At 36.7% G+C, this 11,729-nt stretch overlaps 1 protein-coding gene across 3 annotated transcripts in view; it reads right to left on the bottom strand.

Moving 5' to 3' along the window:
• Positions 1–825: 825 nt before the first annotated feature.
• Positions 826–11,729, bottom strand: part of FBXW7 (F-box and WD repeat domain containing 7) — a 175,057-nt gene continuing 164,153 nt past the window's right edge. For all 3 annotated transcript variants that reach the window (XM_081091975.1, XM_081091977.1, XM_081091976.1), the window contains 6 exons: positions 10,440–10,576; positions 9,161–9,274; positions 7,758–7,939; positions 5,636–5,861; positions 3,856–4,066; positions 826–2,770 (listed from right to left, as the gene is read on the bottom strand). In XM_081091975.1, coding sequence (XP_080948101.1) covers positions 2,502–2,770; positions 3,856–4,066; positions 5,636–5,861; positions 7,758–7,939; positions 9,161–9,274; positions 10,440–10,576 — 1,139 coding nt within the window. In that variant the 3' untranslated portion in view covers positions 826–2,501. The remainder of the gene's footprint in view (positions 2,771–3,855; positions 4,067–5,635; positions 5,862–7,757; positions 7,940–9,160; positions 9,275–10,439; positions 10,577–11,729) is intronic.

Genomic DNA, 11,729 nt, shown 5'->3' with positions numbered 1-11,729 from the left:
ATGGGGAAGAGAGAACCTGCTATTTAGAGTCTACATCATTTGAATAGCTGACTTCATTTTTTTCATTTATATTAGATGTACCACATAAAATGGTGGCAGAAGAGCCTGAAAGTACCACAACCTTGCTTTGGTCAAAATTCTAAATGTTTCTTCTTGAAGTCCAGGGCTCTCCTAGTTATCTGACTTCCAACAAGTCGCCTAACCAGTCTGAGCTGCAGTTGCACCCTCATTGTTACAAAGACAATAGTACAGCAGGTCCTCATATAACATCACTTTGCACAATGTTGTTTTGTTTTAATGTTGACAGATGCCATAGGAACTTAACTCATATCAATTAATCTGCAGTAAAAGTGGTTTCCTTGTATGTCATTTTGCTTCAAGTTGCAGAACCTATGGACGTTGTTAAGTGAGGACTTATGGTACCTACTTCGCAGGGTGGTGGGAGTCCCACAGATCATGCACAGAAAGTTCCTGGTGCTTGTAATGTGCTGTGACCACGTTTGCAAGATGTGGTCAAATTCTTAAAATGAAATTTCAGTTACAATGGTCACAAGTTTTGTGATTTTTGTCCCTTAGTTATACATCCCAAGGTAATACAGAGACGAACCCAATGGAGCATCCTTTGGAGTGTAAGGAGAGGAAGAAAACCTCTTGGACTCACAGCACATCACTCTTACTTTAGCATCACATGGGCCGGAAAGCACTGATTTCTAAGTCACACTAGGGAACGCAAAGAAACCAACACTTTGCTCTTTTAATTATTAGAGACAAACCCTAAGTATTTATAATGAAGTATTATGACCCCAGGGGAAAAAACAGGCATACTAACATGAAAAAACACATTTTATTGCACTTAAGTTATAAGAAAATAAAATTTCTAAGTGAATCAAACCATAGACACAATCCCTTTAAAGGTTGTTTTCCTCCATCATGTCAGGTTGTTACGTAACTAAAATTAACCAACTTGAATCTGATTGTTTTAAATCAGACTATAAATAAAACAAACAAAAAATAAACAGGAGGAGGAAAAAAAAAAGATCGCCTAGGATACAGTGTTAAACCACTTTCACAGTTCAGCTTGAGTTGTGGCTCTTGGAGAATGAGGCAAACCATTTGACTTTTTCATTCATCTCGTTCGTTTGCATGTGACGCCTTTACTACAAAAACGGAATCGTTTCTGCTTTGTCAGTTCCTCAGAGCAATAAAACTGTAACAGTTGTTTCCCCAAATACTGTAAAACACTAAGACTGACCAGCAACTTTATTTTACTTTTGTGTTTTATATATTTTTAAAATATCTTGTCAGTTTTATTATGTACGTTCATCCATTCACCACAGCCCTCAAAAAGAAAAGTTTCTCCACAGAACAGGCAGCAACAGCTCTGTTCCAAGGAATGTGTTTTAATTTTTGCCCAGATAAAAGAAAATAAGCTTTGCACACACTCTCAATTCTTTACTTGCAGGCAAACTTCACTCTTTATTATCTGAAACTCTCCCATTCTCAGCCTCTTAGAGGCACAGATGGTTCAAGTTTCAGTGGCAAAAAAGTCTTTTTTTTTTTTTTCTGTAACCAAACTAGAGCAAATTTGGAATTCAGTCTGGGACTAAAACGTCACAGCAGAAAAAAAATAAAAAAAAATAATTTGCTTTTTTCTTTCTTTCATTTAGCAGCATAAATAAGTTTGGCCACTGGGAGTACAGTACAGGGGTGGGACAACAATCCCATATTTGAAGACCTACTTCTAGCACCAGCATCAAGAATTAAATCCATCTCTCAGGACTCACAGAACCCAGGACAACTTGCCACCTTTGAGCAACATATGCACTGAAGAGTGTATGTGGAAGCGACAGTGAATAGATTAACAGAGGCTAATACTGTGATTGATTGACATTGGCAATGGTTGGCAAAAAAAAAAAAAAAAGAAAAAAAAAAGCTTTTCATGATAACTGTACAAAAACAATTCACAGTAATATATATTGTTTTAGCTTTTCCACTCCAGAAAAATGACTTTTGTTGCAGATGCTCTCTGATTAGAAAGTCAACCATACTTATTCTGATGTTATTGCAGCTCCTTTCTAAGAGCTCCTTTCTAAGGTCTCAGTGGTAAGAGAACAGACGCGCAGAATCTGTGACGATGTTTCGGCATTAACACTGCCCGGTGACCACTGGAGAAGAAAATAAAGAAAATAATTGCACCTGGTTTGATTTAGAAAGTCTCATTTTGCAAAGCTGCCCTCAGTCAGAAGTGAAGCCTTTGTATGTGATGAGACAGCGGATGCCTCTCTTGTCAGTTACGGTTTGTCATCTTTTCCTCTTTTCCTTCTTAGTCTGTAGGTCTTTTCATTCTGTTGCCCCAAGCCAACATCCTGCACCACTGAGAACAGGGATTTTTTTTCTTTTTCTTTTCTTTTTTTTCCTTTTTCTTTTTTTTTCTCTTTGCAGGGGGGAAGGGCAGGGGGTATATCGTCTACACATTTGGACAAATTCATCTTTTCTGCTTTTCACTTCATGTCCACATCAAAGTCCAGCACCAGCAGCTTGGTTTCTTCAGTTCCATTCCGACTCCCAACAGCACACACCAGCTTTGTGTTCGAGGCTCTGATCCGCCACACAACTCCCCCACTCCCCCCACTCTCCAATGTGACTAGGTTTCGAATAAATTCACCCGTTTTCAAGTCCCATAGTTTTACAGTCCCATCATCTGAGCTGGTAATTACAAAGTTCTTGTTGAACTGTAAACAGGTCACAGCACTCTGATGCTTGTTGGGACCTAGGCAAAACCAAAGGGGTTTGATTACTGGTTAGAACTCATGGCTACGAGTTAGTTACCTTGTACTTTTGTAGGCTTCTACATTAGAACATACAGTACACGGAATATTTAAAATGCTGCAAATTTAGAAACTGTGCTCTGAGTATTTTAGGACCAGCAGGGATATAAGAAAATCTGGTAGGTGTTTGTAACTGAAACATTAACTTTCAAGAGTTCTGTCTTCCAAGAAGCTTGGTTAGCTACCAGCACACATTTGTTTTCTGGCTGCAGAAATGAGAACTCTTCTTAGTGATGGCAGAGATAGCCCAGCTTCATGGACTCTGTGATGGATACGAGCCTAAGAGATCTACTGCCCTAATGCTCTGAAGTGGCCAGTCAAGGGCAAAGGCTGAATGCACACTATTCCAAAACTCTGAGCAAGAGACAAAACCAATGAGTAAAAAGCTGCAATATGGCCGGCCCACCAGATGGCCTCACTGAAAAAAACAAACAAACAAAAAAACACTTTCTAAGGGCTGTGACCAATACAAAGAAGTTAATCATGATGTAAGATTACACTGTTGTGCCTCATTTAATAATGGTGGCTTTCATTTTTCTTTCTCTAGTTGAGTGGGCACTATCATTCCTTCCCATTCTGGTTAAGCAGATGGTTAAGGGTGTAAGTTGAGACCAAAGTAATTTTCTATCAGATTAGAGAGCTCCCCACCCCCAGCAAGACAGTTCTTTAATTTTAGATTGGACTACAAGTTCAAAATGAAATGATCACTCAAATAATAAAATGAACATGTTGCTTCTGTGATACAGCCAAGGTTGGATAGAGTTGACTGTACATGCAGGAGGTGGTTACATAATTTTATATCAACACCACAATTTACATCTTATATTATTAATCACACAATTTAACACACTTTCTCAAGGTAGCCTAGTTTTGTCAAGAGTGGAAATGCTCATAAGCTTATCCAAAATAAGCATTTTCATTTTGTATGAGGTTAACTCTTTTTGAGACACAAAAGCTCCATATTTCTCTTTTGACTAACAATCTAATTTTTAACAAACACAACTAAAAGGGGGTACCCAATACTTACCCTGCAATGTTTGTAAACACTGTCCCGTTTTGATATCCCAGATTTTAACTGTAGAGTCTGCATTCCCAGAGACAAGAATGTTGTCTTTGAGCTCCATTCCACTCGTTAACGACTGGTGTCCTGTTAACGTGTGGATGCAATTCCCTGTCTCCACATCCCACACTCGGATTGATGTGTCAAGAGATCCACTCACCACATGGATGCCATCAAACTACAACAAACACGGTGTATTAGACCAGACGTGTGGATATTTGATATTATTTACTGACCTTAATCTTAATGGGGGAGGGGATGAGGCCAAGGAGAACAAGTAATACCAAGGACAAATGAGGTACTAGGATAAACTGTATGTAATCAAGCAACTCTACAGTGCACGTTCTCAGAAGCGCCCATCCGAAAGATGCAGAAACAATTAAAAAGAAAACACAACACCTAAAATGAACACACTACTTCCAGACCATCTGGCTACATACAGTAGCCACATACTATGGACAATTTAACAAGGACTACCATTCAAGTTTTATTTCCCTATAGGAAGTTAAAGTACTGATATAGCTTGTGATAAAGGGTGTGCCTATCAACATCTATGGCATGAAAAGGGCTACAGATAACTTTCATGATGTTTGAAAGATACCATAGTTCCACTAAAAATTGCATATAAAATAAAAATTTCATTTACAATAACCTAAATGTTAATTAGAAAATGTGCCAAAAGATAGTTAAATCTGGGATTAGAAGAGGCGGCACTTTTATAATAAAAGCAAGCTACACAGCACTTTTTCTGCTTCCCAGTTATACCCAAAGTCACTAAGTTATTTATTAATTCCCAGATCTATAATAATGTTGCCACCTCTTTTCTAAATCTAATGGTTTATTTAAATAAGACTATTATATTCATTAAGGTTCTGAGTATATCACAAAACATAAAAACAGTTGCAGCCAATTCTCCTTCCTCCAAATTAATAACCTTTTCTAAGCTAAGAAACATCTTTATTATCTGTTGATATCTCGTATCATGGTTAGTATCCCATCAATTAAGAAACAAATACTCCCAAAACAGGTCTGTCAGCACTGGGACTATGTACTAATTTGCTGATCACCAATGGACAATAACTGTTAAATGAACTATATAAGTAATTAGAATTTTTTTTGAATGAAATGCTGTCTTTCAGAAAATAAAATAAGATCCATTTTCTAAACTTGCTATTAATTTATTTATCTAAAAATATGGCAATCTATCCAAGGACATCAGGTTCAAATGTACACAAAAAAACTAGTCAAGTTTATTTCTTTATGACTGAGAATCAGCCCCGCGAAAGTAGAGTTGTATGCAGGAAGGCTCCACTTTTCCTCTGAGTGGGGATGGAACCACAATTACATGGTCCATCAACCTTCAGCTATCAAGGAAAAGGGGCAGCTTTTGGCCAAATTAATCCTCTGCTAAGGAGTTTATTAAAATCTGGGTTATTCTCCTATGAGACTATCTACCCATTAATTAATATAGCAAAAAGCTTAGGGCTCCAAAATCCCAGGTTCCAAGACAAATATTTATATTTTGGAGGGGAAATGGATCACAGAAAAACTAAAACAAATCATATAAATAATTTCAAGATTTATGTTTTTTTCGTGCTAATTTTAAAGTATATGTAAACAACAGGTAATCTGATTAGTCTTTTTTGGACTGCATTTGATCAACAATTTGACAGTGGTTATCTGAGTAAAACTATCTTGTGATTCACCAGTACAGCATCTAAGGGGTAGGGGAGATATGATCTCTTACCTGTAATGAATAGACTCTATTAGTATGCCCCTGCAACGTGTGTAGACAGGTCTCAGTCTCTGGATCCCACACCTTCACCATAAAATCATATGCTCCACTAACAACCCTCCTGCCATCATATTGAACACAGCGAACTGCTGCTACGTGACCCATCAATACATGTAAACACTGGCCTGTCTCAATATCCCAAACCCTAAGAGTGGCATCTCGAGAACCGCTAACAACTCTGTAGGAAGGAAAACAGAAAAAAAAAGTATTACAATGTTTAATAATATGAAAAAGCATTATATATAAAGTCAGCGATTATGAAACCTTTTTTTTCCTTTTGTTAAGTAGGAACATCTATTTTTTAAAAAAACAACAAAACAAACTCCTATGTAAAAACCCTGATATATAAACATATATAAGTTGAGTTACTCTGATTGGGATAGGAAGTTGAGGAGCCTAGACTTGGCCTGTTTGGTTCACCACCTGTGAGAGATCGAGCAGCTCCTTGGAGTTCTATGGAACAGTCTGAAAACTACTGTACTGTATTTTAAAAGATATGTGCTTTACACCCTACATACTGGTAAAATGAGCCAGTTTTAGACATGTTCCCAAAGGCTGCATATGCTTATAAGTATTCAACAGCTATATAAGGCATTATGATATACAGATTTTAGAAGACACATATGTTGAGGCAACATAAATTCCTTCAAAATTTGGCCCAACATTATTGAAGTTATACTCTTCTGAAGACCAGAGTGATACAAATACTGCAACCATCTCTGGATTACCAAGGAGAGCTGAAAACACAAGGCATCTTCATGTCATTCCCAAGAGATAATGAAAGGCCATAGTTTTCACATTTGGAAGAGTAGAAAGTGGAATCATTGAGAGATTTAAGTCAGAGCTGATGGAAAGTAAAAGGCAAGGTCTCTTCATACCAATTCCCCAAATTTTAATAGTAAAGTTCACTGTTCAAAGTAGACTCAAATTACAATAGAAAAGATACTTTTTCTTCACATATTACCAATCTAGTGTGAAATGTGCTTAATGCTATGGTTCTTTTTTTAAAAATATATTTTATTGATTTTTTACAGAGAGGAAGGGAGAGAGATAGAGAGTTAGAAACATCGATGAGAGAGAAACATTGATCAGCTGCCTCCTGCATACCCCCTACCGGGGATGTGCCTGCAACCAAGGTACATGCCCTTGACCAGAATCGAACCCGGGACCCTTCAGTCCGCAGGCCGACGCTCTATCCACTGAGCCAAACTGGTTAGGACTACTATGGTTCTTAATAAAGAAGATGCTTTGGTCAGAGTTAAAGGTAAAGACTGGAATAGAGTCACTAAAAGGACCCTTCATAAACACCTGTTCTGACAAATGGGGTATAAATCACATTTGTTTAATGGGGGTACCATGAAGACATGCCAAAAGAAGACAGAAAGGACTTTAAATAGGAGGGCTTTGTAGGGGGAGATAAACCAACAGCAAAGGCACTGAGGGAAAAAAAGGAAGCAGTCTGATTTGCTGAAACCATTTTGAAAACTGGATTAAGGATTATGTCCTTAATTTGGTAGACAACAGAGGACCAGGTCTGAAAGCTGTGTCAATAGTTCAGGTGATAGGTAATGAGAGAATTAATTAAAAACCGCAGGCCTCAGCTTTTGCCTAGATATAGGGAATATGATGGTGTGGGGGTAGGATGGGTACATAATTAAAAAGACTTGGAGTCTTGAAGCTTGAATAGCTGAATCTGTCCCACTAGCAGAAATATAAGAGAAAAAAAAAAGAGAAAAAAATGATTTTTTTAAAAATGATGAGTCATCAAAGATGTAGAGCAATAGAGATGTTATTCAAGATTAGAGCGTAGAAAGTTTCAAGGAGGAAGCCAACAACACTAATAAATGAAGAAGGAAATGTAAAGATAACCCTCCAATTGTAAGCCAATACACTACTGCTTTCTTAGTACAGAAACATCCAAAATCTAATCATTGAAGTCTAATTTAAGAGCACATTATCGCTACCTCTTTATTAGACACAGTTTAAGTATTATATAACTTGAACTCTACACAAAAGGCTCCAAATTCACAAGTGACAGAAGAGAATACCCAACCACAATGGACTTTTCCCTCACCTTTTTTCATGGAGATGCATACAACGGACAGTGGAAGTATGCCCGTATAAAGTGTGTATACATTCTCCAGTCTCAGCATTCCACACTTTGAGAGTCCGATCTGTGGATCCACTAATGATGATATTGTCTCTCATCTGTGATGACCACACTCCACCCGTGTGTCCCACTAATGTCCTCAGACACTGGAAAAACACTTAAGATGATTACTTTCAAGTAGAAAGAAAAATGATTTAAGTAACATTTCAGTAGCTCATTAAAATTTGGAGTAAAGTTATATTATCTCAATTGGATTATTTGGCATATCAGAAAGTTTTTCACATCAGTCTAACATGACCCCATTGCTATATATTGCTTTGTTTATTCAGTAGCACTACATATTATACACGTACACACAACTGAGGAACAAGTATATAGAAAGTAAACAGTTATCATTCGAGCATGAAAGCTCCAGCCTGGCCTCTTTGATGAAATAATACTAAAATTGCAACTTGGTTTTGTTCATGGGGGTGGATTCAATGAAAGAATGCCGATGGTGTTGGGTGTGGCTACATACCACATTCCATCTCAATCTGCCACAAGGCAGTAGTTAGGAGCCAGGTAAGGTACTTCTAGACAAGTAAAGACAGACATTAAAGCCCTGAAGTCAATCCAAAACTAACATTAAACTGTGGAAATATGAAGCGACTTTAAAAAATTTTAACAACTAACTTGGAATATTTAGAAGACTCTTGCCCAAGAAATAACATGTGATAAGACATTTTAAAAGACAGATTTTTGTCCCCACGCTTTCTTCCATTATTTTTAGGTGGTCAGTTCATGAAAATATTCTCCATTGGACAGATAAATATAAGTACTCTCTGGAGAACCATTAAAATACAATATTGTTTAAGTGAAATTGATTGCTTAGACGGCTTTTTTCTTCAAACTCCTATTTAATACCTAGTCTGCTTACCTTCCACCTCACAGGGTTTAAGATAAGTCTAAATTAACATGATTTATGTAACTGCTAAACTGTAAGTAGGTTAGCAACAAAGCAGTTGACACAAGAGAAAAAAAAAATCCCTTAATCATAGTTTTCAAAAAGATTAAAAAGGAAAAAGATATAATTTAGATAGTTAAAAAGGTGGGGAAAAATAAGACAAGAAAACGATAAAGCACATCCATAAAATCTTAATAGATATATCACAGAGACAAACTATTTAAATAAAGAAGACACTAACAACATTCCTATCACGAGAAACATCATCTTCACACCAAGGGAGAAGCTAAATTAGAGGTCTGATATTTGCTATCAAAATAAGCTAGAGACAAAAATGAGTTCTTGTTTTCCTTTCACCGGCTGATCTTTGCAAAGATATACACAAAACAGTGACTTTGTGAAGTGCAGAGAGAAGTAAACTTACTTTGCCTGTGACTGCTGACCAAACTTTTAAAGTGTTGTCATCAGAACCACTAACTATTCGGTTACCACAAAACTGTAAGCATGTAATCACATGATCATCATGTCCTTTCAGCACCTACGAGGTAGATGTACAAGTTAGAAATGTTACCAAATTATGTCTTAAAATACTGGGGAAAAGAAAAAATGAAGCCATAAATAGGAACAGTAATCTGTAGTCTATTTCTAGAATTAAAGTTGACATGAAATATGAAGCATCATCATCCCCATTGATGAATCAAGTACTAAACATTTTATTGTTTCCATATCCTATTATTTATACTCGAGACATCCCCTGTTATAAAAATGGTTCACACACAAATGTATTTTATAGTCATCTATTTTATCTGTTCAAACCAAAAGGATATGCATCTAAGTCTTACAATTTGACACACAAAAACAAAAGCACCTATTAACTAGGAAGACAAGAACAATAATCATCAACTTATTAACTTAAAACAAAAAAACCCCGTCATTGCCGAAACCGGTTTGGCTCAGTGGATAGAGCGTCGGCCTGCGGACTGAGAGGTCCCAGGTTCGATTCCGGTCAGGGGCATGTACCTGGGTTGCGGGCATATCCCCAGTGGGAGATGTGCGGGAGGCGGCTGATCGATGATTCTCTCTCATCGATGTTTCTAACTCTCTATCTCTCTCTCTCCCTTCCTCTCTGTAAAAAAATCAATAAAATATATTTAAAAAAAAACAAAAAACAAAAAAACAAAAAAACCCCGTCATAATGTATGCATAGGAATAGAACAGTATCTCCCCAAATTGCTTTTTTCCAGTTATAAAACTATATCTAAGAATTTTAAGCATTTTTGCTATCCTTTATATACTTGAAATGTTATAAGATAAAAAATCAGAATAGTTAAATTTAAAAAATAAAACACACAAAAGCCACCAAATCAAAACATGGGCACTCCTCAAAAATCATATTCAGACTATATGGTCAGAGAGGGAGCAAATTCTTAGGTAGAATGTATATGACAAAATTCAACAGGATATTCAGAAAATTTTTCATTTACATAAGAACCTAATACCAATCAACTCATCTTTTATTCAAGACAATGAGTTGTCAGACTAGAGAGATTCACAATAGAAGGATATTGTCAGTTATGCTTACAGTTATTTTAAAATATATTGTTTTCTTTGTTTCTGGAAATAGGTGTCAAGTTATAAAACACAGTAGGTACTAACACTGATTAATGGATTCTGTTACACTGTGCACAAATGAGTTCAGTTACCTTAGGAGATTTGAGTTCTCCTCGTCTCCAGTTAGTATCAATTCTATGCTGCCTGATGTACGCGCTTTTCCATGGACTGTGTATGAAACCTGGTTTTATTACTTTTCTTCTCTTGATGTGCAATGGTTCATCAATGCCTAGTTTTAAAGAGTTAAAGAGTATCATTGCCTTCACCAATAATAAATATTACACATTTTATAATGTACCTCATTCTCTCCTATGCTGAAAACCACCGAAATGCAGGCACTAATTTCTAACACTGTTTTACAAAACAAAATAATGTAAAGTTTATCTTTTGTATGGTGCTCTTTTATATTACCAATTTCATTTCTTTCTCAAAATGATCCTATGAAATGTTGGTGAGGAAGTGCAGAAATTGGAACCTTTATGCAATGCTTGTGGGAATATAAAATGGTGTGGCTGCTATGGAAAATAGTATGATGGTTCCTCAAAAACACTAAACATAGAATGACCATATGATCCAGCAATTCCCCTTCTGGATATACACCCAAAAGAAGTGGAAACAGGGATTTGTACAGATATTTGTACACCCATGTTCATAACAGCATTATTCCTAATAGCCAAAAAGGAGAAGCAACCCAAAGTGTACACTGATGGATAAACGAATAAAGAAAATGTGGTGTATACACACACACACACACACACATACACAATGGGGTATTATTCAATCTTAAAAAAATTCTAACATGCTACCACATGGATGAACTTGAAAACATTATGCTAAGTGAAATAAGCCAGTCACAAAAAGATAAATGCCATATGGCTGTATTTATACAAGGTACCTAGTGAAATCAAATTAACAGAGACAGCAAGTAGAATGGTGGCTGCCAGGGCTGCAGGGAGGAGGAACAGGGAGTTATTGTTATACTAGAGGCCTGATGCATGAAATTCATGCAGGAGGAGTCCTTCCTTCCCCTGACTGCTGGCACTGGCTTCCCTCGGCTGCTGGCAGGCACCCGGGACCTGGGCTTCCCTCACAGCCTCAGCTTCATCAGAAAGGTTGTCTGGAAGTATGTCTGGTCTAATTAGCATATTACACTTTTATTATTATAGATGGGTATTTAGTTTTAGCTGGGGAAGATAGAAAAGTTCTGAAGATGGATGTTGGTAATGGTTGTACAACATGAATACACTTAATGCCATTGAACTGTACACTTAAAAATGGTTAAAATTTTATGTAAATGTTAACAATTTTTTAAATTATTTATTGAGTTGAGAGAGAGAAACACCGATTTGTTGTTCCACTTATTTATACATTCATCAGTTGCT

This window comes from Myotis nattereri, assembly GCF_964212035.1.
Source record: "Myotis nattereri genome assembly, chromosome: 5".
Classification (NCBI taxonomy): domain Eukaryota; kingdom Metazoa; phylum Chordata; class Mammalia; order Chiroptera; family Vespertilionidae; genus Myotis; species Myotis nattereri.
Note: the sequence above shows the minus strand (reverse complement) of the source record. Positions and strands in the feature narration are given on the sequence as shown.